The 27,885-nt window shown below is 40.0% G+C and overlaps 1 protein-coding gene across 1 annotated transcript in view; it reads left to right on the forward strand.

Moving 5' to 3' along the window:
• KHDRBS1 (KH RNA binding domain containing, signal transduction associated 1) overlaps window positions 1-27,885 on the forward strand; it is a 39,735-nt gene that overhangs the window by 4,324 nt on the left and 7,526 nt on the right. Inside the window, exons 2-5 of the mRNA XM_007534176.2 lie at window positions 17,983-18,107; window positions 19,761-19,877; window positions 23,214-23,360; window positions 26,511-26,644. Coding sequence (XP_007534238.1) covers window positions 17,983-18,107; window positions 19,761-19,877; window positions 23,214-23,360; window positions 26,511-26,644 — 523 coding nt within the window. The remainder of the gene's footprint in view (window positions 1-17,982; window positions 18,108-19,760; window positions 19,878-23,213; window positions 23,361-26,510; window positions 26,645-27,885) is intronic.

Raw genomic sequence — 27,885 nt, forward strand, 5'->3', positions numbered from 1 at the left:
GTAGGTACCACAAGACAGACTACTTACATATTTATGTAATAGAGAAGGAAAGAGAACCAGATCATCACTGGTACCTGTGATTCTGGGGATCAAACTTGGTACCTCCTGCTTTAAAGTCTTAACACATTGGCCATTGTACTACCTCCCAGACCACCCTTCTCAAACTTTTTACTGCTAAAATAGCAGCTCCAACAGGAGAAGAACCATTTGCCTGCTTTGTTCACTCTTACCACCTGTTTCTTGCTGTCTGCTTATGTTGAAAGAGTGAGTTGTCAGTTTATGAATGAATGTTCATCTTCATTGCATGATGGAAAAATGAAGATACAATTCTGAGGGATTTCAATTTTGAATATAGACTTGGTATTAAACAAGGTGATGTTAGAGTATGGTGATCATTTTTGCAGTCCCTGGGCTGGAACCCATTGTCATGCATGCAAAGCACATGCTATATTGTTCTTGAGTTACCTCCAGGCTGCCAAATGGAGTACAAAACTTGTTGATAAATTAAGTAAACTTGCATACATACAAAGATGAATATACTTACGCTTGTTTTTTACAGCAAAAATAATTTTTCTTATTTGTGTTACTTACATAATAAATATAAAGTACTTTCATTTCTGTCAGTGTTCTTTTTCTACTTTTTCCATTTGGAGAAAAAAAATGATAAACCAGGCAGGGGTAGATATCATAATGGTTATGCAAAGAAACTCTCATACCTCAGTCTCTGAGGTCCTAGGTTCAGTCCCTTGCACTGCCATTAGCCAGAACTGAGTAGTACTCTGGTAAAAGAAAAAAAGATAAATCAGTACAAATGATTCAGCAGTAGTAAACATTTTGACCAGAAGATCTTAAAAAGACACAAGAATTATCTCTTCAAAAAGTACTGAATGGCAAACAAATAATCTGTTTACAATTCAAAATAGTAAATATAATTATTTCAATTTTTAATGTACAATGGGAATATATCTTCCCATTTCATTTTACAGGCCTAGCAATATCTATTGAAACCAGGAAATGAAATAGAACAGGGATTATTGACCAATGTAGGTATAAATATAAGTATAAATATTAGCAAAGAGGCAGAAACTTTCACTCTTTGCTTAACATTATGGTTGTTTACCTAGGAAAGTGGCCAGTAGGGTGACTGATGATAAAAGATGTACAGATCAGTAGGTTTCTGCCATACTAGCTGTTATCAGTAGAAAAAAAATTCACAAATGATCTCATTTTTAAGAATAGTATTTGGGGGAGTCGGGCTGTAGCGCAGCAGGTTAAGCGCAGGTGGCGCAAAGCACAAGGACCCGCATAAGGATCCCGGTTCGAACCCCGGCTCCCCACCTGCAGGGGAGTCGCTTCACAGGCGGTGAAGCAGGTCTGCAGGTGTCTATCTTTCTCTCCTCTCTGTCTTCCCCTCCTCTCTCCATTTCTCTCTGTCCTATCCAACAACGACAACAACAATAATAACTACAACAATAAAACAAGGGCAACAAAAGGGAATAAATAAAATAAATACTTAAAAAAAAAAGAATAGTACTTGGGAGTTGGGTGGTAACGCAGCGGGTTAAGCACAAGTGGCACAAAGCTCAAGGACCAGCATAAGGATCCCGGTTCGAGCCCCCAGTTCCCCACCTGCAGGGCAGTCACTTCACAGGTGGTGAAGCAGGTCTGCAGGTATCTGTCTTGCTCTCTCCCTCTCTGTTTCTCCATTTCTCTCTGTCCTGTCTAACATTTCTCTCTGTCCTCTCCATTTCTCTCTGTCCTGTCTAACAGTGATGACATCAATAACAATAATACAACAATTAAAAAAAACAAAAGGGAAAATAAAAGTAAAAAAAAATGTACTAAATGTAGCACATGCACTGCTTTGCCATGTGTACAACTCAGGTTTCTGCCTTGCCCTCAAATACTAAAGGAAGCGTCAGAGGGGCCAGGTGGTGGTGCATCTGTTTGAGCACACGTTACAATGTGCAAGAACCAGGGTCTGAGGCTCCGGTCCCCACCTGCATGGGGAAAGCTTCACAAGTGGTGAAGCAGGGCTGCAGGTGTCTCTCTGTCTCTCTTCCTCTATATCTCCCCTTCCCCCTTGATTTCTGGCTGTTGTTATCCAATAAATAAAGATAATAAATAGTAAGATAATTAAACAAAAAAGAAGCTTTAGTGCTGTGGTCCTACCTTACACCTTTCCCCCTGAAAGAAAAATATATCAGATGCTTTTGAGTAAGTAGTAAAAAAAAAAAAAATGTGTGAATAATCATGACAAACAATAACCTTTGTAGACCATGTAATTTGTGTCATGAGATAATGGTATTTCTTTAATCTTCCTGAGGCAGGATAATTTTTATGTCATATTACAGATGAGGAATGTTGTAATCACATATTGTCAACTTAAGTTTTTAGTGAAGGTAATCTGAATATAAAATAAATATGCTGGGGCCAGGCTGTGGTATGCTCCTTTGCGTGCCCATAATGCCATATGCAAAAAAGCCCAGATTTAAGCCCCGGTTCCACTTGCAGGGGAAAATTTCAGTGCTTCGGTGTCTCTTTTCTTCATCTCTCTACCTCTGCCTCCATTCTCAATTGCTCTTTGTCCTATCAAATAAATGGGGGGGGGGGAGGAAAAACAATGGCTGCTGGGAGTGGTGCATAGTTTATTTATTTAATATATGTCAGAACTTTTAACATTGTTTTTTTTTTTTCCCAAATTCTAACTAGGTTTGTCTTTTCATCTTGACATGTTTAATATCAAGTAGCTAAAAAGACAAATGAAGGTAAATGAGAAAAACTGAAAACCTAAAGCACTGACAAAAATTAAATTAGACAGGATTTTTGGTTATGGAGGATATGAATTAGAAAAATCTTGGGGCCAGGTGGTGGCCCCAAGCACATGCACGCACACACACAATTAGTGTGTAAGGACTCAGGTTCAAGCCCTTGGTCCCCACCTGCAAAGGGAAAGCTTCACGAGTGGTGAAGTAGAGCTGCAGGTGTCGCTCTGCCTCCTTCTCTATCCTCCTCCTCTCTCAATTTCTCTCAGTCTCTATCCAATAATAAAAATTAAAAGAAAAATTTAAAAAGGTAGTATATTTTATTTTAGGTATGAAGACAAAATTTTATTTTTGTAATGTATTTTCACCATAAATGTTATTATTGGGGCTGGGTGCCTGCACTACTACACTCCTCCTGGTGGCCTCCTTTTTCTTTGTGAGTAAGAGAAGTCTAGGTGGAGAGAGAAGAGACACCTGCAACACTGCTTGACCACTTGGGAAGCTTGCCCCCTGTAGGTGGAGATAGGTGGTGGGGTGGTGCTTCAGTCCAGGTCCTTGTTCATGATGTGCTCTACTAGGTGAGGCACAACCTATTCCCTCATCTGAAAGCTTAATGTTTGAAAGTCTTAAAATTTAGCAGTGCTACACCTAGGAATAACCGCAAAATACTTTGCACATGAATGCTTTTATTCATAAGATGGTACAAATGGTCAACTTGTTTTTCATTGATTCCCTACTATGAAGTTTATAGAGTGAAATATTACATACATGTAAATGAAGAGTAATACTATGAACAACATGGAAGACTCTTAGAAATTTAATATTAAGTGAAAAAAACAAGGCTTATAAGGATGTATATATAGTACAATAGCATTTTTTATCATTTTTTTCTATTTTTTTTAATTGACAGAATTTGAGAGGGAGGGAGAAAGATTGATAACCTGCAGAACTGCTTTACTACTTAAGGATCAGAGGCTCAAACCCAGATCCTTGCATATGGTGATATGTGTGCTTAACCAAGTGCACTACTGCCTAGCCCCTAACATTTTTTGCTTTATATATTTACATATTTAGATAGAAGCAGAGAGTGAAAGAGACTACAGCATTGCAGCTTCCTTCAATATGGTGGGGAGGTGGGGACTAGGCACATAACAAAGCAGCACACTATACAAAGTGATTTTATCAGTCCTTGAATAGCATTTGTATAGAACATACTTTCTTTTTTTTAATTGTTTTTATTTCCGTTTTGTTGCCCTTGTTGTCTTTTGATTGTTGCTTTAGTTGTTGTTATTATTGATGTCGGTTTGTTTTTATAAAACTAAACATGTTTTTTTATAGAACTAATCCTGGGGGACCAGGTGGTAGCACAGCAGGTTAAGTGCACATGTTGCATGTTGCAAAGCACAAGGATTGGCTTAAGAATCCCGGTTCATATGGTCTGGGAGGTGGTGCAGTGATAAAAAGCTTTGGGCTCTCAAGCATGAAGTCTTGAGTTCGATCCCTGACAGCACATGTGCCAGAGTGATGTCTGGTTCTTTCTCTCTCCTCCTATCTTTCTTATTAATAAATAAAATCTTCAAGAAATCCGGTTCAAGCCACCCACTCCCCACCTGCAGGGGGATTGATTCACAAGTGGTGAAGCAAGTCTCCAGGTATCTTTTCCCCCCATTTCCCCCCCCATCTTCCCCTCCTCTCAATATCTCTCTGTCCTATCCAACAACAGCAATGGCAGCAATGACAGTAATAACAACAACTAGGGCAACAAAATGAGAAGATGGCCTCTAGGAGCAGTGGATTCATTGTGTAGGTGTGGAGCCCCAGCAAAAACCCAGGAGGCAACAAAAACTCATCCTGAGGAAATTAAATCTTGGTCCGGGTAGATACCATAATGGTTATACAAAATACTCATGTCTGAGGTTCTGAGGTCCCTGGGTCAATTCCCAGCACCCACCATAAAACCAGAGCTGAGCAGTGGTTGCCAGGAGTGGTGGAGTTGTACAGGCATCAAGCCCCAATAATAACACTTATGGTGAAAATAAATACATTACAAAATAAAATCTTGTTTTCATACCTAAGATAAAAATTAAGAATGCAGCAACTGGGGCCAGGTTGTGGTGCACCTGGTTAAGTGCACATGTTACAGTGTGCAGGGACCCAGGTTCAAGCCCCTGGCCCCCACCTGCAGGGGGAAAGCTTCACAAGTGGTGAAGTAGTGCTGCAGGTGTCTCTCTGTCTCCCTCTCTATCACCCCCTTCCCTCTCAATTTCTGACTGTCTCTATCCAGCAAATATTTTTAAAAATTTTTAAAAAAGAATGCAACAACTTGGGACGATGTCAAAAGATTTATGCTGAGTGAAAAGCCAATCTCAAATCATTATATGTATGGTGGTGCAATGGATAAAACCTTAGACTCTCAAGCATGATGCTCTCCAAGTTTGATCTCCAGCATTGCATGTACCGGAATGATACTCTAGTTCTTGCTCCACCTCATTAATTTTTTTTTTTTTTTTAAAAAAGGTAATATGCTACAAATTTTTGGGGGGAGAGGAAGGGATTTGACTGGATTAAAAAAAAGTAATGTCCCCCACACCTATGGACATCTATATAATCTTTGACGAAGGTGCCCAGACAATTAAATGGGGTAAGCAGAGTCTCTTCAGCAAATGGTGTTGGAAAGAATGGATTGAAACATGCAGAAGAATGAAACTGAACCACTATATTTCACCAAACACAAAAGTAAATTCCAAGTGGATCAAGGATTTGAATGTTGGACCACAAACTGTCAGATACTTAAAGGAAAATATTGGCAGAACTCTTTTTCCGCATAAATTTTAAAGACATCTTCAATGAAACAATCCAGTTACAAAGAAGACTAAGACAAGCATAAACCTATGGGACTACATAAAATTAAAAAGCTTCTGCATGGCTAAAGAAACTACTACCCAGACCAAGAGACCCCCCCCCCCTCACAGAATGGGAGAAGATCTTTACATGCCATATATCAGACAAGAGGCTCATAACCAGAATATATAAAGAACTTGCAAATCTCAACAAGACAACAAATAACCCATCCAAAAATGGGGGGAGGACATGGACAGAATATTCACCACAGAAGAGATCCAAAAGGCCGAGAAACACATGAAAAAATGCTCCAAGTCTGATTGTCAGGGAAATGCAAATAAAGACAACAATGAGATATCACTTCACTCCTGTGAGAATGTCATACATCAGAAAAGGTAACAGCAGCAAATGCTGGAGAGGTTGTAGGGTCAAAGGAACCCTCCTGCACTGCTGGTGGGAATGTCAGTTGGTCCAACCTCTGTAGAGAACAGTCTGGAGAACTCTCAGAAGGCTAGAGATGGACCTACCCTATGATCCTGCAATTTCTCTCCTGGGGATATATCTTAAGGAACCCAAACACCCATCTAAAAAGATCTGTGTACACATATGTTCTTGGCAGCACAATTTGTAATAGCCAAAACCTGGAAGCTACCCAGCAACCCAGGTGTCCAACAACAAATGAGTGGCTGAGCAAGTTATGGTATATATATACAATGGAATACTACTCAGCTGTAAAAAATGGTGACTTCACCGTTTTCAGCCAATCTTGAATGGACCTTGAAAAATTCATGTTAAGTGAAATAAGCCAGAAACAGAAGAATGAATATGGGATGATCTCACTCTCAGGCAGAAGTTGAAAAAACAAGATCAGAAAAGAAAACAAGTAGAACCTGAACTGGAATTGGCATATTGTACCAAAGTAAAAGACTGGGGTAGGTGGGTGGGGAGAATACAGATCCAAGAAGGATGACAGGACCTAGTGGGGGTTGTATTGTTATATGGAAAACTGGGAACTGTCATGCATGTACAAACTATTGTATTTACTGTTTAAAACATTAATTCCCCAATAAATAAATTTTAAAAAAGTAATGTAAGAAATCGTGATGGAATCGTTCTGTTTCTTAACTAATAGTTGTCACATGAATCTGATTAAATTGTATAAAACCACACATACAGGGGTGGGGGGAAAAAAAAGAAGAAAAAAAAAAACCACACATACAAATACATGTAAAGCAAGTGGGACCTGGGTTAAGAGTCCTCTTTCAAACTCATATAGACAGTTACTAAAAATAGTTTGTTTTAAGTTCTGATACCTAAGCTGTGCCCTAGAAGGGTGCCCCCCCTTTTGTTGCCCTTGTTGTTTAACGTTGTTGTGGTTATTGATGTTGCTGTTGGTGGATATGACAGAGAGAAATGGAGAGAGGAGGGGAAGACGGAGAGAGAAAGTTAGACACCTGCAGGTCTTCTTCATCGCCTGTGAAGCGACTCATGGGGAACTAAGATCCTTACACCGGTCCTTGTGCTTTGCGCCACGTGTGCTTAACCTGCTGCGCCACTGCCCGACTCCCTTTGTTTTGTTTTTTACCAGAGCATTGCTTAGCTCTGGCTTATGATGGTGCAGGGGATTGAACCTGGGACTTTGGAGTCTCACACATGAGAGTCTGTCTGCATAGCCATTATGTTGTCTACTCCTGCCCCCTAATAGGGTTTTACCTAAAGTGAGTTATTTAAAAAAAAAAAAAAATATATATATATATATATATATATATATATGTGTGTGTGTGTGATTTAATACTGTTTTACAAAATTAGAAGATAACAGGTATAATTCCACCCTGTATAATTCCTTTCACACCACTAAAGTTCTGTGTTGCCATTGAGGGATATTTTTTTACTCGTCAATTTAGCCAACACTGTATATGAAATACTATATGTATATCTTCTGGGCAGAGGAGTAAGTTTGTCACTTTCATTAGATTCTCAGGGTTTTGTAACCACCACTCCCCCTCCAAAAAAAAAAATTATAAGAACCTGTTCTGTGTTTTTATTTGAAACTAGTTTTTTTAATAACAAGATAATTTACTGAACTTGTGATTCCAAAAGGTGATACCAACAGAAAAAATATATGACAGAGCCTTCTAAATTTGGAAATGATAAAAGTCATATGAATTGTTAAAGGAAGTTGAGTGTTAATGTTACCTCACCTCCCCCTTTTAAGATTTTATTTATTTTATTAATGAGAGTAGCTACATCATCAGATTATTTGGATAAATGAGATACTGTTTCTATGGTGTTTGATAATAGTAGACACTGAATAGATGTTTTCAGTCTTTCTGAACATTGGTGGTGATCCTTCTCAATGCGCCTCAGTCTTTTGCTTTCTAAGTTAAATTGCCCTAATCTTTATCTTTAAAATTTCAGTTTTATTTAATTTGTTCTTTGAGTTTTTTTTTAAATTTATTAATTATTGGATAGATTTTTTTTTTTGCCTCCAGGGTTATTGCTAGGGCTCAGTGCCCACGAATCCACTGCTCCTGGAGACTTTTTTTTTTCTCCTTTTGTTGCCCTGGTTGCTTTATCATTGTAGTTATTATTATTGTTTCCATTGTTGGATAGGACAGAGAGAAATGGAGAGAGGAGGGGGAGAGAAAGACAGACACTTGCAGACCTGCCTCACCACCTGTGAAGCGACTCTGCTGCAGGTAGGGAGCTGGGAGCTCGAACCAGGATCCTTACGCTGGTCCTTGTACTTTGTTGTACCCCAAGCGCTTAGCCTGCTGCGCTACCCTACCGCCCAACTCCCTGATAGTTTTTTTTTTTTTTTTTAAGATAAATTTGACAAAATGAGTCTAATACCTAAGATATAATTCAAGGGGGAAATGATCCCATTTGTAGCAAAATCTTAATTCACTGGGTGCATTACATTACACATAAAAATATCTTTGTGTGGTCCGGGAAGTGGCACAGTGGCTAAGGCACTAGTCTCTCAAGCATGAGGTTCAGTCCCTGGCAGCACATGTACCAGAGTGATGGCTGGTTCTTTCTCTCCTCCTATCTTTCTCATGAATAAATAAATTCTTTAAAAAAAAAAAAAGAGAAAAGAAAAACTTAAAAAAAATCTTTGTGGGAGTCTGGCGGTAGCGCAGCGAGTTAAGCGCAGGTGGCTCAAAGCACAAAGACGGGTGTAAGGATCCCGGTTCCAGCCCCCGGCTCCCCACCTGCAGGGGAGTCGCTTCACAGGCAGTGAAGCAGGTCTGCAGGTGTCTTATCTTTCTCTCCCCCTCTCTGTCTTCCCCTCCTCTCTCCATTTCTCTCTGTCCTAACCACCACCACCAACAATAATAACTACAAACAATAAAACAACAAGGGCAACAAAAGGGAATAAATAAATAAAATAAATAATTAAAAAGATATATCTTTGTAATGAATTCAGTTTTTGCAGCCCCTCTTCCTGTAGGAATACAACACTTGAAGAGATTTGATATTCTTGGGTTGACTAAATCTCTGGAACTAACTAACCTAGGTGGTAGCAGTTAGGATACACAGGGAAATATAAGTTAAAGGAGCTAAGGTATGTAATTTTTTTCCTGTGTGTGAATGTATGTTTTAATTGGGAATAATGGTTGACAGTAAATACAGTTGTTGGTACATTTGTAAAAATTTCCCAGTTTTCTGCAAAACATTCTCTCCCCCAGCCTAGGTTGTCCTCCACCACCACACACCAAGACCTGAAAACACAAATACACACACACACACTCCTTCAGTGCAATACACCATTGTTCCATGTTTTTAGAAGTTCTTCAATGATATTTTCTGATCAGAAATGTAGCATCTTTGTTTTTTTAGGGCTTATAGCATGGAAAAGGTACTCACCCAGTTTTCCAGAACTGGAAACTCAAAGAGATTCAAGGATGGCAGGCTAAAACTTAGTAATTAAGGAAAGTTAAATAATAGCAATCTGTGGGAAGGAGTAGAAGTCAGTATATGCCACAAGTAAAGTAGAAAACAGAGTACTGAGTGAAGCATTTAGTCTGTTTTTGTTAGTTTAACCAGAGCACTACTCAGCTCTGGTTTACGGTAGGTGGGGGATTGACTCTGGGACTTGGGAGCATCAGGCAGGAGAGTCTTTGTATAACATAACCACTATACTGTCTACCCCTGCCCTTTAGTCTGTTGTTTGTGAGCTCAAAATTTTTTTTATATTTATTTTCCCTTTTGTTGCCTTTGTTTTTCATTGTTGTTGTTATTGATGTCATTGTTAGATAGGACAGAGAGAAATGGAGAGAGGAGGGGAAGACAGTGAGGGGGAGAAAAAGATAGACATCTGCAGACCTTGAAGTGACTCCCCTGCAGGTGGGGAGCCGGGGGCTTGAACCGGGATCTGTAAGCCGATCCTTGCGCTTTGCACCACATGCGCTTAACCTGCTGCACTACCGCCCAACTCCCGTGAGATCAAATTTATCTTCTGTTTCATACAGTGAAATATAGACTTGTGAACCAGACTTATTTATAATTCTTTGCATAGGAGGAAAGGTTAAGAGTATTTTGAAACTTCATGGCCCTGGAGGTAGAACAGTGCATAGAGTGCCTGAGTTGTAAGCATAAGTGGTCCTTGGTGTCATATATGCCAGAGTGATGCTCTGTTTCTTTCTCATTAATAAACCTTTTAAAATAATACTTTGAGACTTTAGTGGACTTTGGTCTATCACAGCAGACCCAGGACTCAGGAGACAGAGGGTAGGTGTTGGGGATCTAGTACTCTGATCAAACAGGATGATGGTGAAGGGTGAATATATGGAATATGAAGGGAATATATGGAACTGCACTTATGACAATAGTCTTGTGGTCATCATTTTCTCAATAAAATGATGATAATTTAACAATATGACTAACAGTTTTAATTGTTAGTAAGAGGACGAAATAGTGTGCTGTCAAAAATAAATATGTGGGAGTCAGGCGGTAGCGCAGTGGGTTAAGCACATGTGGTGCAAAGCACAAGGACCGGCATAAGGATCCCGGTTCGAGCCCCTGGCTCCCCATTTGCAGGGGAGTTGCTTTACAAGCGGTAAAGCAGGTTTGCAGGTGTCTGTCTTTCTTTCCCCGTCTTCCCCTCCTCTCTCCACTTCTCTCTGTCCTGTCTCACAATGACGACATCAATAACAACAACAATAACTACAACAACAGTAAAAAAAAAAACAACCAGGACAACAAAAGGGAAAATAAATTTTTAAAAATATGTAAGTTCACTATATACTATATCTAAAATAAGCTTTTAAATAAAATCTTCACTTGGAAGGTTAAACTGTTTTGAAGTCTGTTGGTCAAATTAACATTCTTTTCATCTATTGTTAACATGATGTGTATGTGTGTGTATATGTATATGTACAGATAGATAGATAGATACAGAGAGAGAACACCAGAGTATCACTGATGCTAGGGATCAAATTCAGACTCCAGGCACTGTGCCGCCTTCCTGGCCAGTACATCTTTATGCCTTTAACCAGTAGTTTTCAAAGGGTGGTTCTAAAGACAACAATATCATCATCACTTGATCACTTGTTAGAAATGCAGTTTTTTAAAATAACTTTAACATTCAACTTGATAGGACAGAGAAAATCAGAGGGAAGTGTGGAGGGAGAGAGAGTGAGAAACCTGAAGATCTGCTTCACCACTTTGTGAAGCTTTCCCCCTGCAAGTAGGGACCAAGGGCTTGCACCTAGGTACTTGTGCACTATAATGTGTCCACTTAACCAAGTGTGCCACCATCCGACCCCAGAAATGTGAATTCTATTAGGAACTTCAGACTAGGGTTGAGGCCCAGCCATCCTGTTGAACAGGCCCTCCAGATGATTCTGAAATTTGGCAACTCTTGCCTTAAAATTACAGAAAATAAAAACATAATAATAGGATATTTTGTGTTGAGGAGTCAGGCAGTAGCGCACTGGGTTAAGCACAGGTGGCACAAAGTGCGAGGACCAGCATAAGGATCCTGGTTTGAGCCTCCGGCTCCCCACCTGCAGGGGAGTCGCTTCACAGGCAGTGAAACAGATCTGCAGGTGTTTACCTTTCTCTCCCCCTCTCTGTCTCCCCCTCCTCTCTCCATTTCTCTCTGTCCTATCCAACAACAACATCATCAGTAATAATTACTACAACAATAAAACAACAAGGGCAACAAAAGGGAACAAATAAATAAATATTAAAGAAAAGAATATTTTGTGTTATCTAGAATGTGCTATTTATTTTGGGGGTGAGGGAGATATCATAACGGTTATAAAAAAAGACTCACACCAGAGACTCTCAGGTCCTGCATTCATTCCCCCAGCACCACTATAAACCACGATGGAGCAGTGCTCTGGTAAAATCAATATATATTATTTTGATAGTTGTCAATAGACCATATGACCTTTTAGTTAGCGTTCAACTTCTTTTGTATTATATTTATTTATTTATTTTATTGGATAGAGACAACTAGAAACTGAAGGTGAAGGGGGTGATAGGGAGAGATAGACAACGTGCAACATAGCTTCAACACTTGCAAAGCTTTCCCCCTGTAGGTGGGGACCAAGGGCTTGAGCCTGGGTCCTTGCACATTGTACTACATACACTCAACCAGGTGTGCCACCACCCAGCCCCTGAGTTGATGTTCATTGTGTGAATACTCTGCTTCCATCTCTGTTGTTACTCCTAGCATATCATTTAACCTGTGTTGCCAGCTTCATAGATTGGTAGCTCTGCTGTATAAACCTAATGGAATACATATTCTTCTCAAGTACACACAGATCATTCATAGGGATTGACCATTTGGTGGGTCACAAATAGCCTAAACAAATATGTGAATATTAAAATCATAAAATGCGTCTTCTCGGGAGTCGGGCTGTAGCGTAGCGGGTTAAGCACAGGTGGCGCAAAGCACAAGGACCCGCATAAGGATCCCGGTTCGAACCCCGGCTCCCCACCTGCAGGGGAGTCGCTTCACAGGCGGTGAAGCAGGTCTGCAGGTGTCTATCTTTCTCTCCTCCTCTCTGTCTTCCCCTCCTCTCTCCATTTCTCTCTGTCCTATCCAGCAATGACAACAACAATAATAACTACAACAATAAAACAAGGGCAACAAAAGGGAATAAATAAATAAATAAATATTTAAAAAAAAAAAAAAAAAAAGCGTCTTCTCAGACCATGACGATATGATGCTAGAAATCAGCCACAAAAAGAAAAACTCCCCAAGGTCTGGAGACTAGATAATATGCTTCTGGATTAACATGTGTCATTGAAGAAATTAAAAAGAAATTAAGAATTTCCTTAATGTTGGTATGCTTCTAGTTCTGCTTCTGGGATCTAGTTCTGCTTCTGTTACATTGCTTGACACTGTGGTATATTTACATGGTCTTTTCTGTTACATTGGTTTGGTCTCACTCCCCCCACCTCCGGGAGATTTGGTTTAGCCCTTGCTAGTTTCACACTTCTTCCTTCTCCCCACCCCCTACCCTACATACTTCCTGAGTTCCTGACTCTGCCGCCGGAGGAGAAAGATGCAGGACAGATTGGTGTGGTGATTAGTTCAGATTAGTTTTTTGAATCATTCGCTCGTGAATAAAGATTAAACTGCGTTCTCAGCTCAGCCACAAGTTTCTGGTCGTCTCTGTCTTCCGCCCGTGAAGCCAGCCTGGAGAAAACGACACCTTAATATCAATGAAAATGAAGAAGCCAGTTATCAGACCCTATGGGATACATCAAAAGCAGTCTTGAGAGGGAAGTCCGTTAACAATACAGGCCCACATTCATAAAGGGGAGAAATCGCTAAAACCAGCTAACAACCCAACTGATCCAACTAGAAACAGCAACAAAGACCCAGAGGTCAGCAGGAGACAAATATTTAAAATTAGTGAACTAGAAAACAAGACCATCAGGAAGATTAATGAAACCAAGAGCTGGTTTATTGAAAGTATAAGTAAAGTAGATAACCACTAGCTATACTCATTAAGAGGAGAGAGAAAGCTATGGTTAAATCACTAAGAAACGGAAGAGGATACTACAACAGATGAGACAGAGATAAAAAGGATCATGCAAGACTATATGGGCATCTATATGGAACTAAATTCAACAACTTAGAAGAAATAGACACATTCTTAGAGTCCTAACAACTGCCAACCTTGATGCAAGAGGAAGCAAATAAACGTAATAGGCCAATCACTAATGCAGAAACTGAAAGAGTAATCAAAAGCCTCCCCATGATGGCTATACTAATGAATTTTATAAATATTCAAAGAACTAACACCCACTCACCTCAAACTCTTCCAGAAAATAGAAGAGGAAACACTCCCACACACATTTTATGAGCCTAATATCACTCTGATCCCCAAAGCAGGAAAGGATTCCACCAAAAAAAAGGAGACTATAGATCTATATCCCTGATGAATATTGATGGAAAGATCCTCAACAAAATCTTGGCTAGTCGAATTCAACAATATATTAAGAGAATAATCCATCAAGACCAAGTGGGATTCATCCTTGGGAAAGAGGAATGGTTCAACATCTGCAAGTCAATTATTGTAATCCACCATGTAAACAAAAAGAAAGATAAAAATTGCATGATCTGGGTGCCGGGCAGTAGTGCACAGGGTTAGGCTAGGCACAAAGTGCAAGGACCAGTGTAAGGACCCCAGTTCTAACCCCTGGGTCCCCATCTACAGGAGTGTCACTTTACAAGCAGTGAAACATGTCTGCAAGAGTATCATCTTTCTCTCCCTCTGTTTTCTCTCCCTCTCTCAATTTCTCTCCTATCCAACAGCAATAACAACAGCAGTGACAAAATAAGAAAAATGACCTCTAGGAGCAGTGGATTCCTAGTGCAGTCACCAAGCCCCAACAATAACTGCAAGCAAAAAAGAAAAAAGAAAACATGATCTAACCAATTGATACAGAAAAAGCATTTGATAAGGTCCAACAACCATTTATGATAAAGGCCTTAAGAAATTTGAGAGTTCTTTCCCAGGGCAGACAAATAACCAATGTGTCCTAAAACTCCACCTCCCCAGAGCCCAAACAGACTGGAGTTATGGATCGACCTGTCAATGCCCATGTCCAGTGTAGAAGAAGCCAGTTACAAAGCCAGACCTCCCACCTTCTGCACCCCATAAAAATCTTTGGTCTGTACTCCAAGAGGGATAAAAAATAGGGAAGTGTGGTCCAGGAGGTGTGCAGTGGCTAAGGAACTAGACTCTCAGGCATGAGGGCCTAAGTTCAACCCCCAGCAACACATGTACCAGAGTGATGTCTGGTTCTTTCTCTCTTCCTATCTTTCTCATTAATAAATCTTTAAAAAAAAAAAAAGCTTCCAATGGATGGGTCAGGATATGAAGCTCTTTTGGTGTGATTTGTATGGAATTGTACCTTTCTTATCCAACAATCTTGTCAATCATTAAATCACTATGAAAATTTTTTTAAAAAGCAAAAAAAAAAAAGAGAGAGAGAGTTGTATGGTCCTGTCAGTGTTTCCATTTTATAAGTAAATAATTTTTTAAAAAAGATTTTATTCATGAAAAATGACAGGAGAGAGAAAGAACCAGACATCACTCTGGTACATGTGCTGCTGGAGAGTGAACTCAGGACCTCGTGCTTGAGAGTCCAATGCCTTATCTACTGCACCACCTCCTGGACCACCAGTAAATAAATTAATTAAAAATTCAAAAAAGAAACAGAGTAGAAGGAAAATTCCTCAACATAATAAAGACAATATATGACAAACCCATGGCCAACACTATACTCAATGGAGACAAATTGAATGCTTTCCCCCTAAAATCAGGAACTATTCAAGGATTTCCAATCTCATTTCTATTCAGCATAGTCCTAGAAGTCGTTCTATTATAGTCTTGTAAGAATGAGACATCAGTGCTGGGGAGACAGCAGAAAGGTATGCAAAAAAGCCTTTCAAGCCTGAGGTTCTGAGGTCCGAGGTTCAATCCCCAGCACCACCATAAGCCAGAACTGAGCAGTGTTCTGGTAAAAAAAAAAGAATGAGATATCAAAAGAATTCAGATTGGAAAGGAGTTAAATTATCATTATATGCAGATAATATGCTGTTATACCTAGAAGACCCCAAAACCTCTGCCAAAAAACTACTGGAAATCAAATTTAGTAAAGTAGGTTACAAAATCAATATTTATCTATATTCTGGCTTTTTTAAAAAAAATATTTATTTAGTGGATAGAAACAGGAAGAAATGGAGAGGGAAGGGAGATAGAGCCAGAGATATCCGCAGCACTGCTTCACCACTTGCAAAGCTTTCCTCTTGCAGGTAGGGACCCAGGTCCTTGCGCTTTGTAGCATGTGCGATCAACCAGGTGCACCACCACCCAGCCCCACATTTCCTTATGCAAAATAGGGGGCAAAGGATAAGGAACTGAAGGAAGCAATCCTGTTTATAACTGAATCCAAAACAATAAAATACCTAGAAGTATAACAAAGATGAGGGACCTTTTCAAGAAAAATTCAAAGAAATGGAAGAACACCCGTTTGTGGATTGGAAGAATTAATATTAAAATGACAATCCTGCCAAATGCAATCTATATTTATATTTAATTGCCAGATTCATATGGAACTATATAAAAATAGCAGGGGCATTCTTAAAGAAACAAAAAGATGATATTGTGAGGAGTCGGGCGGGGTGTTAGAACAGTGGGTTAAGCGCACATGGCGCAAAGCTCAAGGACAGTTTGAAGGATCCCGGTTCCAGCCCCTGGCTCTCCACCTGCAGGGGAGTCGATTCACAGACGGTGAAGCAGGTCTGTAGGTGTCTATCTTTCTCTCCCCCTCTCTGTCTTCCCCTCCTCTCTCCATTTCTCTCTGTCCTATCCAACAACGACAACATCAATAATAACTATAACAATGAAACAACAAGAACAACAAAAGGGAGTAAATAATTAAATATTAAAAAAATTTAAAAGAAGGTGAACAACTATAGAATGCTTTCACTTATGAATGTAGAACATTAAACATACACATCTGAAAAAAAATGTCAACCTTTATTAAGACTGGGAGAATATTGGTTATCTGTGGGGGTGGGACACAGACCTTTGATCACAGGTATGGTGAAAAGACTAATAAAAGATTACTGTAAGCCATACCCTCAATAAAAAATAAGTAAAAATAAAATAAACCTAGTAGATTATTATATCTTAGATTTTTCTCATGTCCTGCACTTTACAGAATCAGTGTCTGATCCTCACCAAATTTATTGTAATTAAGTAATGCCTTTTTTGTGCATTGAAATTCTCAAGCATTTGCAATCAGTGAAAGAATGAATTAATGAATGGATTTCTCTACTGATAAATGTTTAGAGTTTGGGGTTCTGTGTGATGAAAGTAGCACAACCTGTAATTGAAAGTACCTTTTTCTTTAGGAATAATTTTTTCTTTAGGAATAATGAATTCATACTAAGAAACAATGACTGTATAAATCCTTCTTAAGAATTAGACATTATGTACACATACTTTACATTTAATTATTTGCTTCTCTCTTCCACCCCTTCTTTTTTTTTTTTTTTTAAGATTTTATTTATTGATGAGAAAGATAGAACCAGACATCATTGTGGTACGTGTACTACCAAGGTCTGTACTCAGGACCTCATGCTTGAGAGCCCAATGCCTTATACACTGTGCCACTTCCCGGATCACCCCATCTCTTCCTCTCACTAATGAAATATAATAGATTTTTGGGGGAAAGAAAAGATCAACCCCAGAAAAGAAGGTTTTGAATTTCATGGTCAGCTTTATATAACTTGGGTGTTTTTAGTCAGTTTCTATCTGAAATAAGCGTAATCATTTAAATTGTCTATTTACACTGATTTTTTAAAAATTATTATCTTTATTTATTGAATAGAGAGAGCCAGAAATTGAGAAGAAAAGGAGTGATAGAGAAGGAGAAGAGGGGCCGGGTGGTGGCACACTTGGTTGAGCAAACACGTTACAGTGCGCAAGGACCTGAGTTCAAGCCTCCAGTCCCCACCTGCTGGGGAAGAGCTTCACAAGTGGTGAAGCAGGTCTGCAGGTGTATCTCTGTCCCTCTCTCTCTACAACTCCCCCTTGCCTCTCAGTTTCTGGCTGTATTTATCCAATAAATAAAGATTTAAAAAAAAAAAAAAAAGGAGAGACACCTTCACTGCTTCACCACTGACTAAGCTTTCCTCCTGCAGGTGGGGACCAGGGCCTCAAACCCAGGTCCTTGCACTTAAGCAGTGCACTTAAGCAGGTGTACCACCACCCAGCCCCCTTTATACTGTAATTTATGTTACTACTTTAGGAAGACTTAAAATTTTATTTTTCCCTACCTGTACTAAAATTATATTTCTAAAAATTATTTGTTTTTCTGTTTGTACTATTTAGAAATTGAGAAGATTCAGAAAGGGGATTCCAAAAAGGATGATGAGGAAAATTATTTAGATTTATTTTCTCACAAGAATATGAAGCTGAAGGAGCGGGTCCTGATACCTGTCAAACAGTATCCCAAGGTAAGCAGAATACCTCACTTTTTTTTGTAAGTATGAGAGTGATGGACTATTTTAAAGACTTGATGGTTATGCATCAAAAGTTTAAGTACCTGGTTGAGCGCACATGTTACAGTGCACAAGGACTCAGGTTCAAGCCTCCAGTCCCCACCTGCAGAGGGAAAGCTTTACAAACAGTGAAACAGGGCTACAGGGGTCTCTTTTCTCTCCCTTTCTATTTCCACCTCCTTTCTCAATTTCTGGCTATTTATCCAATAAGATACAGACAATAAAAAAGACTATTCTTTTCAAAAAAGCTTCAGCCTGTTGCTATTCTCTTCCACACTTGCAGTACCTATTTCAAGTAGTTAGAACATCACAGTCTGTAACTAGTAACATAAGTATGGTCAGAAGAAAATTTCTTTTATCAAGTGGTCAAGGAGGTGGCTCAGTGGCTAAAGCATTGGACCCTCAAGCATGAGGTCCCAGGTTCAATCCCCAGCAGCACATACATGTACCAGAGTGATGTTGATTCTTTCTCTTCTTATCCTTCTCATTAATAAATAAATAAAAAGAGTTCCCAAATTTGTTTGACTCCAAATTCAAACAAAACCAAACCAAACGCTGAAGTAACAACTTTCTGTCAAAAGACCACCTGAACTCTTAAGTAAAGGGACATTGGCACCAACCCTTACTGGATGATGTTAATTTATTACTCAAAGTTCTGTTTATTTTAATGTAAGACAGCCAGAGCACCACTTTGTTGTATCTGGCACCAGAGAGCAAACCTTCATGCATGCAAAACATGTGCTCTACAATCTAGGCCATCCTCCTAACCCCTTTATTTTTACTTCTAAATAAATGCTATCTTTTAAGGGGGCCAGGTAGTGGTGCACACATTAAATGCACATAGTACAAAGTGCAAAGATCCTGGTTCGAATCCCTGGCTCCCTACCTGCAGGGGGGACGCTTCATGAACAGTGAAGCAGGTCTACAGGTGATTTTGTCCTTCTTTATCTCCCCCGCCCCTCTCAGTTTCTCTATGTTCTATGAATTAAAAATGGGAAAAAAATGGCTTCTAGGAGCAGTGGATTCATAGTCCTGGCCCTGAGCCCCAGTGATAACCCTGGAGGCAAGCAAATACATAAACACTTTCTTTTTCTTCTCCATTTCCTCCCTCCTCCCCCAAAAGTAATTAGTTATAAGTAGTTTAAAGATTGCAATATCATATAATAAAAAAGCACCACACTTGTTGAATGTAAAACATTAATTCCCCAATAAAAAAAGGTAAAAAAAAAAAACATAAAAAATAATAATAAATAAATAAGGCACCACACTACGTCAGGAAACCTAAAGTGAAATCTAGGAGCTGCCCTTTTTTTTTTTTTTTTAAGAGATTTTTATTTGTTTATTTATTTATGAGAAAAGTAAGAGAGGAGAGAGAACTAGACATCACTCTGGTGCATGTGTTGCCAGAGACTGAACTCAGGACCTTATGCTTGAGAGTCTAATGCTTGATCTGTCACACCACTTCCCAGACCACCTTAAGCTAATCACTATCAGTATATCCTCTATACACCTCATCTATTTTACAAAATGGTTGACAACTAGATAAGATCATACTTGGAACTATATTGTGGGGAAATGCATATTTAGAAATCTCTTTATTTTCTACAGTTCAATTTTGTGGGAAAGATCCTTGGACCACAAGGGAATACGATTAAAAGACTGCAAGAAGAAACCGGTGCAAAGATATCTGTACTGGGAAAGGGCTCAATGAGAGATAAAGCCAAGGTAAGGAGACATTAGTGAGGAGAGGTGATACCTTAATGCCTTCCAATAACCCTGGATCCAATACAGATGCCTTATTTGGGTGTGGGAAATAGCATAGTGGTTACGTTTGAAGCTTCATATAGTCAGGTTCAATCCCCACCACCGCCATAAGCCAGAGCTTAGTAGTACCCTGATTTAAAAAAAAAAAAAAAAAAAAAACCTTGGGGGCTGGGTGATAGTGCAGCAGGTTGAGTGTACATAGTGCGAAGCACAAGGGCCTGCTTAAGGATCCCAGTTTGAGCCCCCAGCTTCCCACCTGCAGCAGGGTCACTTCACAAGTGGTAAAGCAGGTCTGTAGGCATCTTTCTCTTCCCCCCTCACTTCCTCTCCTCTCTCTCAATTTCTCTCTGTCCTGTCCCAACAACAGCAATGACAACAATAACATGACAATAATAAGGACAACAGCAAGGGCAACAAAAGTGGGGGGGATGGCTTCCAGGAGCAGTGAACTCGTGGTGCAGGCACCAAACCCCAGCAATAACCTTGGAGGCCAACAAACAAAACAAAACCTTATATTAGTATTGAGCACTTGAGACTCCTGGGATGGGAAGTAGCTCACAAGACAGATTATAAACCTTGCTGTGCTTGAGACCCTAGGTTTGAGCCTTGTTACTACCATGGATTGTACCAAGAGAGATCTGTGAATAGTGAAGGGGTACTATTGGATCTCTTTTCTCTGTCTCTCCCTTTCTTCTTTGTGTATATCTGTCTTCCCATTTCTCCTCCTACTTAGTCTCTCTCTCCCCCTTAGAAAGAAAGAAAGAAAGAAAGAAAGAAAGAAAGAAAGAAAGAAAGAAAGAAAGAAAGAAAGAAAGAGAAAAAAATGTTCCTGGGAAGCCATTCAGTGCTATCATACTTGTGCAAGGGCATGGGTTCATTCCTCAGTGCCACTCTAGAAAGTAGGGTGGGGGGTTATGCATAAAAAAAAAAAATCGTGCCTGAGGCTCTGAGGCCCAGGTTCAATCCCCCATACCACTATATGCCAGAACTGAACAGTGTTCTGGTTAAAAAAAGTGTTGGGGGGGGGGGGGGCGGTAGCGCAGTGGGTTAAGTGCAGGTGGCACAAAGTGCAAGGACCAGAGGAAGGATCCTGGTTGGAGCCCCTGGCTCCCCACCTGCAGGGGAGTCAGTTCACAGGCGGTGAAGTAGGTCTGCAGTTGTCTTTCTCTTCCCCTTTCTGTCTTCCCCATCTCTCTCCATTTCTCTCTGTCCTATCTAACAACGACGAGATCAATAACAACAGTAATAACTACAACAACAAAAAAACAAGGGCAACAAAAGGGAAAATAAATATTTTTAAAAATTAGAGGGAGTCGGGCAGTAGCACAGTGGGTTAAGCGCACATGGTGCAAAGCACAAGGACTGATGAAAGGATCCTGGTTCGAGCCCCCAGCTCCACCTGCAGGTGAAACAGGCCTGCAGGTGTCTGTCTTTCTTTCCCGCTTCTGTCTTCCCCTCCTCTCTCCATTTCTCTCTGTCCTATCTAACAACAATAACAACTACTATAATAATGAAAAATAACAAGGGCAACAAAAAGGAAAATAAATTTAAAAAAAAACTAAAAAAAATTTTTAAAAGAAAGAAAGTATTTGGGGGCCAGCAGGTGACTCAACTACAGTGTACATATTATGTACAAAGAAAGACCCAGGTTTGAGTCTGGAACCACCACCAGGGGGAAGGGGAGAGCGCCAGAGCACCTGAGATGCTAATGATTGAACATAGAGAATCATGCTTGAGAGTCCAACCCTTTATCCAATATGCCACCTCCTGGGCTACTTCTATATACCTTTTAATAAGGGCTCTTGCCCACACTCTTTCTTTAATATTTTGTTATTTATTTATTTTATTAGTGATTTAATATTGATTTTCAAAATTATATGTCAACAGAGGTTTGTTCCACACGATACCCACCAACAGAGTTCTGAATCTTCCTCTCCCTCTCCCCACTGCAAGCCACCACAGTTCCCCTAAGGCTATAGACACAGGCCAACCATCATGTCTACAGCTATCTGTCTTTATATTTATAAACTTATATTTATAAACTTTATATTTATAAACTAAGACATAAACAGGAATTGAGAGAGAAGTGAGAGAGAGAGAAAGATACGTGCAACACTGTTCTACCGTTCTTGAAGCTTCCCCTCTGTAGGTGCAGGCCAGGGACTTAAATTCAGGCCCTTATACATGGTGATGTGTGCTCTCTACCAAGAGTACCACCACCTGACCCCAGTAGGAGCTTAAGAGCTCTTACAAACATACCATGTGGGGGACTGGGTGGTTAAAAACCTGTTTTTTTTGGATTTTTTTTTTTTTTGCCTCCAGGGTTATTGCTGGGGCTCAGTGTATGCACCATGAATCCACTGCTCCTGGAGGCCATTTTTCCCCCTTTTGTTGCCCTTGTTGTAGCCTTGTTGTGGTTATTATTGTTATTGTTGATGTCATTCGTTGTTGGATAGGACAGAGAGAAATGGAGAGAGGAGGGGAAGACAGACACCTATAGACCTGCTTCAACGCCTTTGAAGCGATTCCCCTGCAGGTGGGGGAGCTGGGGACTTGAACCGGGATCCCTATGCCGGTCCCTGTGCTTTGCGCCACGTGCGCTCAACCCGCTGCACCACTGCCCGACCCCGTTTTTTTTTTTTTAATTTTTTAAAAATATTTATTTCCTTTTGTTGCCTTTATTATTGTAGTTATTGTTGTTATTGATGCCATCACTGTTAAGATAGGACAGAGACAAATAGAAGAGGGGGAGAGAAAGACACCTGCAGACCTGCTTCATCACTTGTGAGCTGACTCCCCTGCAGGTGGGGAGCCGGGAATCTCAAACCAGGATCCTTACAAAGGTCCTTGTGCTTCACGCCACCTGCGCTTAACCTGCTGCGCTACCACTCAGCTCCCCAACATACCATTTAACACAATTAAAGAGCTTAGATTCAAGCCCCCAGCCCCAGCCTGCAGAGAGAAAGATTCATTAGTGGTGAAGCAGTGCTACAGGTATATATATATATCCATTCTATAAAATAAAATAAAAAAAAACCAAGTGGCACACTGTTCTATCTCTACCCAATAGATAGATAAGTAAATAAATAAGAATATACCAAAGATTCATGATAACAGTTAACTTTTTGCAGCAGATCAAATGCAGGTTGTATATATTTTCCATATCCATTCTTGTTATACTTTATCATTGTCCTTAGATGTTGTGGTTATTTTTTTCTGTCCCTTTGGCCTACTAGTCAAGGTGTCGTCATTCTCCTTAGTCCTTGTAATGTGCTGATTTTCTACTTTATTCCATAGGAGGAAGAACTGCGCAAAGGTGGAGACCCTAAATATGCCCATTTGAATATGGATCTGCATGTCTTCATTGAAGTCTTTGGACCCCCATGTGAGGCATATGCTCTTATGGCCCATGCTATGGAGGAAGTTAAGAAATTTCTAGTACCAGTAAGTAGGTTTATCTTTGTGAGCAGAAGAGAACTGGAGGATGAGCAGCTGCTGCTGCTTCTTCTCCTTCTTCTTTCTTCTTCTTTCTCCTTCTTGTTCTTTTTTTAACTAAGGAAAAGACCAAAGCACTACTCTGACATTTCTGTAATGTTTTTGTTGCTTTTGTCTTCCTAGTTTATATACAGCATCAGGGATTAGACCTAGGGTTTTATACAGGTAAGGCATGTACAGGAGCATTTCCCCCTTCTTTTTCTGCTTTCCCAATTATTTACTTATTGTGAAAGAGAGAGATCAATGTGTACTGCTCAGCTCTGACATGACTGATCTTGGGATTGAACCTGTAGCTTTTTTTTTCCTCCTGGAGCATTGCACCTACCCAGCTTGACTGCCCCAAGCATAATCTCTCCCCCCCCCCCATTCCCTTTAGTTCCAGGTAAAAACGGGAAAAGAGAGACGGGAAATAATTGCAGCACCATGAAAGTACTCCTGGTAAAGGTGTTTGTGTGGTGCCAGGGCCTCCAGCCTGAGTCCTCACACTTTATTAAGTGAGCTATTTCCCAGCTTATTTGTTTATTGCTGGAGCTTCATGGCTCTTGGCCAAATTTTTATTTATTAAATTAATCTTTGTTTATTGATAGATAGAGTCAAAAATCAAGAGGGGAGGAGAAGAAAGACACACCTGCAGCACTGCTTTACCACTCGAAAAGCTTTCCCCCTACAGGTGGAGACTGGGAACATGAACTTGGGTGCATTGTAACATGTGCACTCAACTAGGTGTGCCACCACCCAGCCCTTTGGCCAAATTTTTAACTAGAAAAAGAGAGAAGCAAGGTCTTTGTTGAAGTAACTAACGTGTTTTGATACTAATGAGGATTCAGAATATGATAGGAAAATGACATGTATATCCTCTGCACTCAGTGGGTGTATCTTTCAGACTCTGAAACCTAAAGAACAGTAATAGAAAGATTATGTTAATGCCTAAGGAGATCAGATTAGCATGTGTACTCATCTTAGTGCACATGCTACCATGTGCAAGGACCCGGGTTCAAAGCCTCTGGAAGAGCACTGATTTGGGGGTGGTAGCTTTACCTGCATCACCTTGGATAAATAATCACTTCATCTTTCTTTTTTCTTTTCTTAAAATAAATATGGACCCACAACGACCCTGGGTCCATACTCCCAGAGGGATAGAGAATGGGAAAGCTATCAGGAGAGGGGATGGGATGTGGAGATCGGGTGGTGGGAATTGTGTGGAGTTGTAAGTCTCCTATCCTAAGGTTTTGTTAATGCCTCCTTTCTTAAATTTTTTATACATACATATATATATATATATATATATATATATATATGGAATGCTTCAAGAATTTGTCGTCCTTGTGTGGAGGCCATATTAATCTCTGTGTTCCAGTTTTAGTAAATGTGCTGCTGAAGCAAACACTCATTTAATTTTTCCCATCCTTGGGTTTCTTGTTCATCCCAAACATATGTTAAGTCTCTGGCTTTATAAGGCCTAAACTTAGAAAAATGGTTCCTGAAGAGTCCACAATCTAGTGAGAAAAATATGAAAAACAATTTAAAAATGATGTGGTAAGTGCTTAGCTAGGGGAAATTACATGGCACTTTGGGAGAAGAAGAAAGAGTAGGGGGTGGTATCGGGGGTTTCAGAAGCGGTAATAATTAGATTGTCTTACAAGAGTGGTTTTATAAAGGCAGTATAGTCTGAGGAATCAAAATTCAGATGTTGGGTGGTAGCACAGTGGGTTAAGCGCATGTGGCGCAAAGCACAAGGATCGGCGTATGGATCCCGGTTTGAGCCCCCAGCTCCCTACCTGCAGGGGAGCCGCTTCACAAGTGGTGAAGCAGGTCTGTAGGTGTCTATCTTTCTCTCCCCCTCTGTTTTTCCTCCTCTCTCCATTTCTCTGTCCTATCCAACTACAATGACATCAGTAACAACAATCATAACTACAACAGTAAAACAAGGGCAACAAAAGGGAAAATAAATAAATATTTAAAAAAAATTTTAAAAGTCCAAATGTACATATCCTTTGTGGTCTTAGACTGGTTGCTTTATACTCATAACTATTTTCTTAAGCTGAAATATCTATACAAAGTATATTATTTAGTGCCCAGTGCATAGGACTTAGTGATATCATAGCTTTTGTCATTTTTAGGAAGAGGACATTATTTGTAAGAATGAATGGTGGGCTGAGGAGACAGTATAGTGGTTATGCAAAAAATTCTCATGTCTCAGACTCTGAGATCTCAGATTTAATCCCCAGCACCACCATAAACCAATGCTAAGTAGTGCTCTGTTAGGGACACACACCCTAACACTAAAAAAATTAAATAAAATGAAGTTTAAGAAAGAAGGATGGATATGGTGGACACCTCTGGGGGTGGTACAGTGGATGGTGGTGTTGGGCTTCAAACATGAGGTCCCAAATTCATTCCCCAGCATTAGATGTGCCGTAGTAATACTCTGGTTCTCTCTGGTGTTCTCATCAGTCAACAAAGAAGTCTTAAAAGGGGGGAAAGGATAGATGTGGTGGCCCAGGCGATAGAGATAGGTCAGTTGCTAGAAGATTGGATTGTCAAGTGTAAGCTTCCAAGTTTGACCCTAGGTATCACTTGTAACAGAGTGATATTTAAATTGTCTCTCTCCCTCCCTCCTCCCCTCTCTCAGTAATTATTTAAAGAAAAATGGGTATATAAAAAATGTCAGGTCTGGGCAGAGGGTAGATAACACAATGGTTATGTAAACAGACTCTCATGCCTGAGGCTCCAAAGCCCTAGGTTCAAACCCCTGCACCACCATAAGCCAGAGCTGAACAGTGCTCTGGTTAAAAAAAAAGTCAAGTTCTGAACTACAAGTTGTTCTCAGCATAGTCTAAAAGGAGTAGATTGTTGTGATCTGGAGAACTGAGTAGGGGCCTCATCTTAAAGAGCTTCATCTGAATAATGAGTCCACTATCAATACTTTTCCTCAAATAAGTGACAGGTAGAGTGCCATTTGACTTAATAAAATGAGTGACCTGGGACTTCATCTGAGCTTTCAAATTTATTCTTACCATCTACGGATCATACAGGCTAGATTACTTTCAGCAGAGTATGATGTTGTACAATACTACTGCTCATTATCTTTCATTTTAGGACATGATGGATGATATCTGCCAGGAGCAATTTCTAGAGCTCTCCTACTTGAATGGAGTACCAGAGCCCTCTCGAGGACGTGGAGTGCCAGTGAGAGGCCGGGGAGCTGCACCTCCGCCTCCTCCAGTCCCTAGGTAAAAATAATAGACAACTAGAAAGAGGTTGTCACTTCAGTTGCCAGTATCAGAATTTACGTGTAGTATTAAGAATGGAATTCTAGGGACCAGGCAGTGGCACACCTTGTTAAGTGCACACATTACACTGCACAGGGCCCCAGGTTCAAGTCCCTGGTTCTCACTGCAGGGGGAAAGCTTCACAAGTGGTGAAGCAGGGCTTCAGATGTCTCTCTTCCTCTTTCCTTCTCTATCTCCCACATCCCTCTAAATTTCTCTCTCTTTCTACCCATAATAAATAATATATATATATATATATATATATATATATATATATATATATATATATATATATATTAAAAGAATGGAATTCTGTATCTTGGACACTTTGGCAATAATTAGTTGTTTCTGCTTTTGAACAGTTTTTTCTTTTTATTTTTCTCCCCCTCCAGGATTATCTCTGGGGTTCAGTGCCAGCACTAGGAATCTATGACTCCTAGTGTCCATTTTTTCTTTTCTTTTTTTTTTAAACTAGACTTTTTTTTTTAATTATTCCTTTTTGTTGCCCTTGTTTCATTGTTGTAGTTATTACTGTTGTTATTGATGTCATTGTTGGATAGGACAGAGAAATGGAGAGAGGAGGGGAAGACAGAGAGAGGGAGAGAAAGATAAAATACCTACAGACCTGCTTCATTGTCTGTGAAGTGACTCCCCTGCAGGTGGGGAGCCAGGGGCTCAAACTGGGATCCTTACACTGGTACTTGTGTTTTGCGCTACCTGTGCTTAACCCACTGCACTACTCCCTCAACTGTGGTTTTTATTGTGGCGTTAGGGATTGAACCTAGGACTTTGTATCCTCAGACATGAAAGTCTTTTTGCATAACCACTATACTATCTCCTGCACCATTATTATTATTATTTTGCCTCCAGGGTTATTGTGGGGGCACAGTGCCAACAATATGAATCCACTGCTCCTACCAGCCTTTTCTCCTCCCCTTTTATTGGATAAGACAGAAATTGAAAAAGGAGAGATAGATACCTGCAGACCTGTCATCCGTTGTGAAGCAACCTCCCTGCAGGTAGGGAGCTGGGGTTCGAACAGGGATCCTTGTGTGGGTCCTTGCACTTCATTAGATATGTGCTTACCCCAGTGACATTTTATTTATTTATTTTAATGAGAGTGATAACAGAAGGCAAGACAGACCAAGAGCATTGTTCAGCTCTGGCTTATGACCCACTCATACATTTAAGACATTGTAAAA

Source organism: Erinaceus europaeus, chromosome 13, assembly GCF_950295315.1.
Source record: "Erinaceus europaeus chromosome 13, mEriEur2.1, whole genome shotgun sequence".
Classification (NCBI taxonomy): domain Eukaryota; kingdom Metazoa; phylum Chordata; class Mammalia; order Eulipotyphla; family Erinaceidae; genus Erinaceus; species Erinaceus europaeus.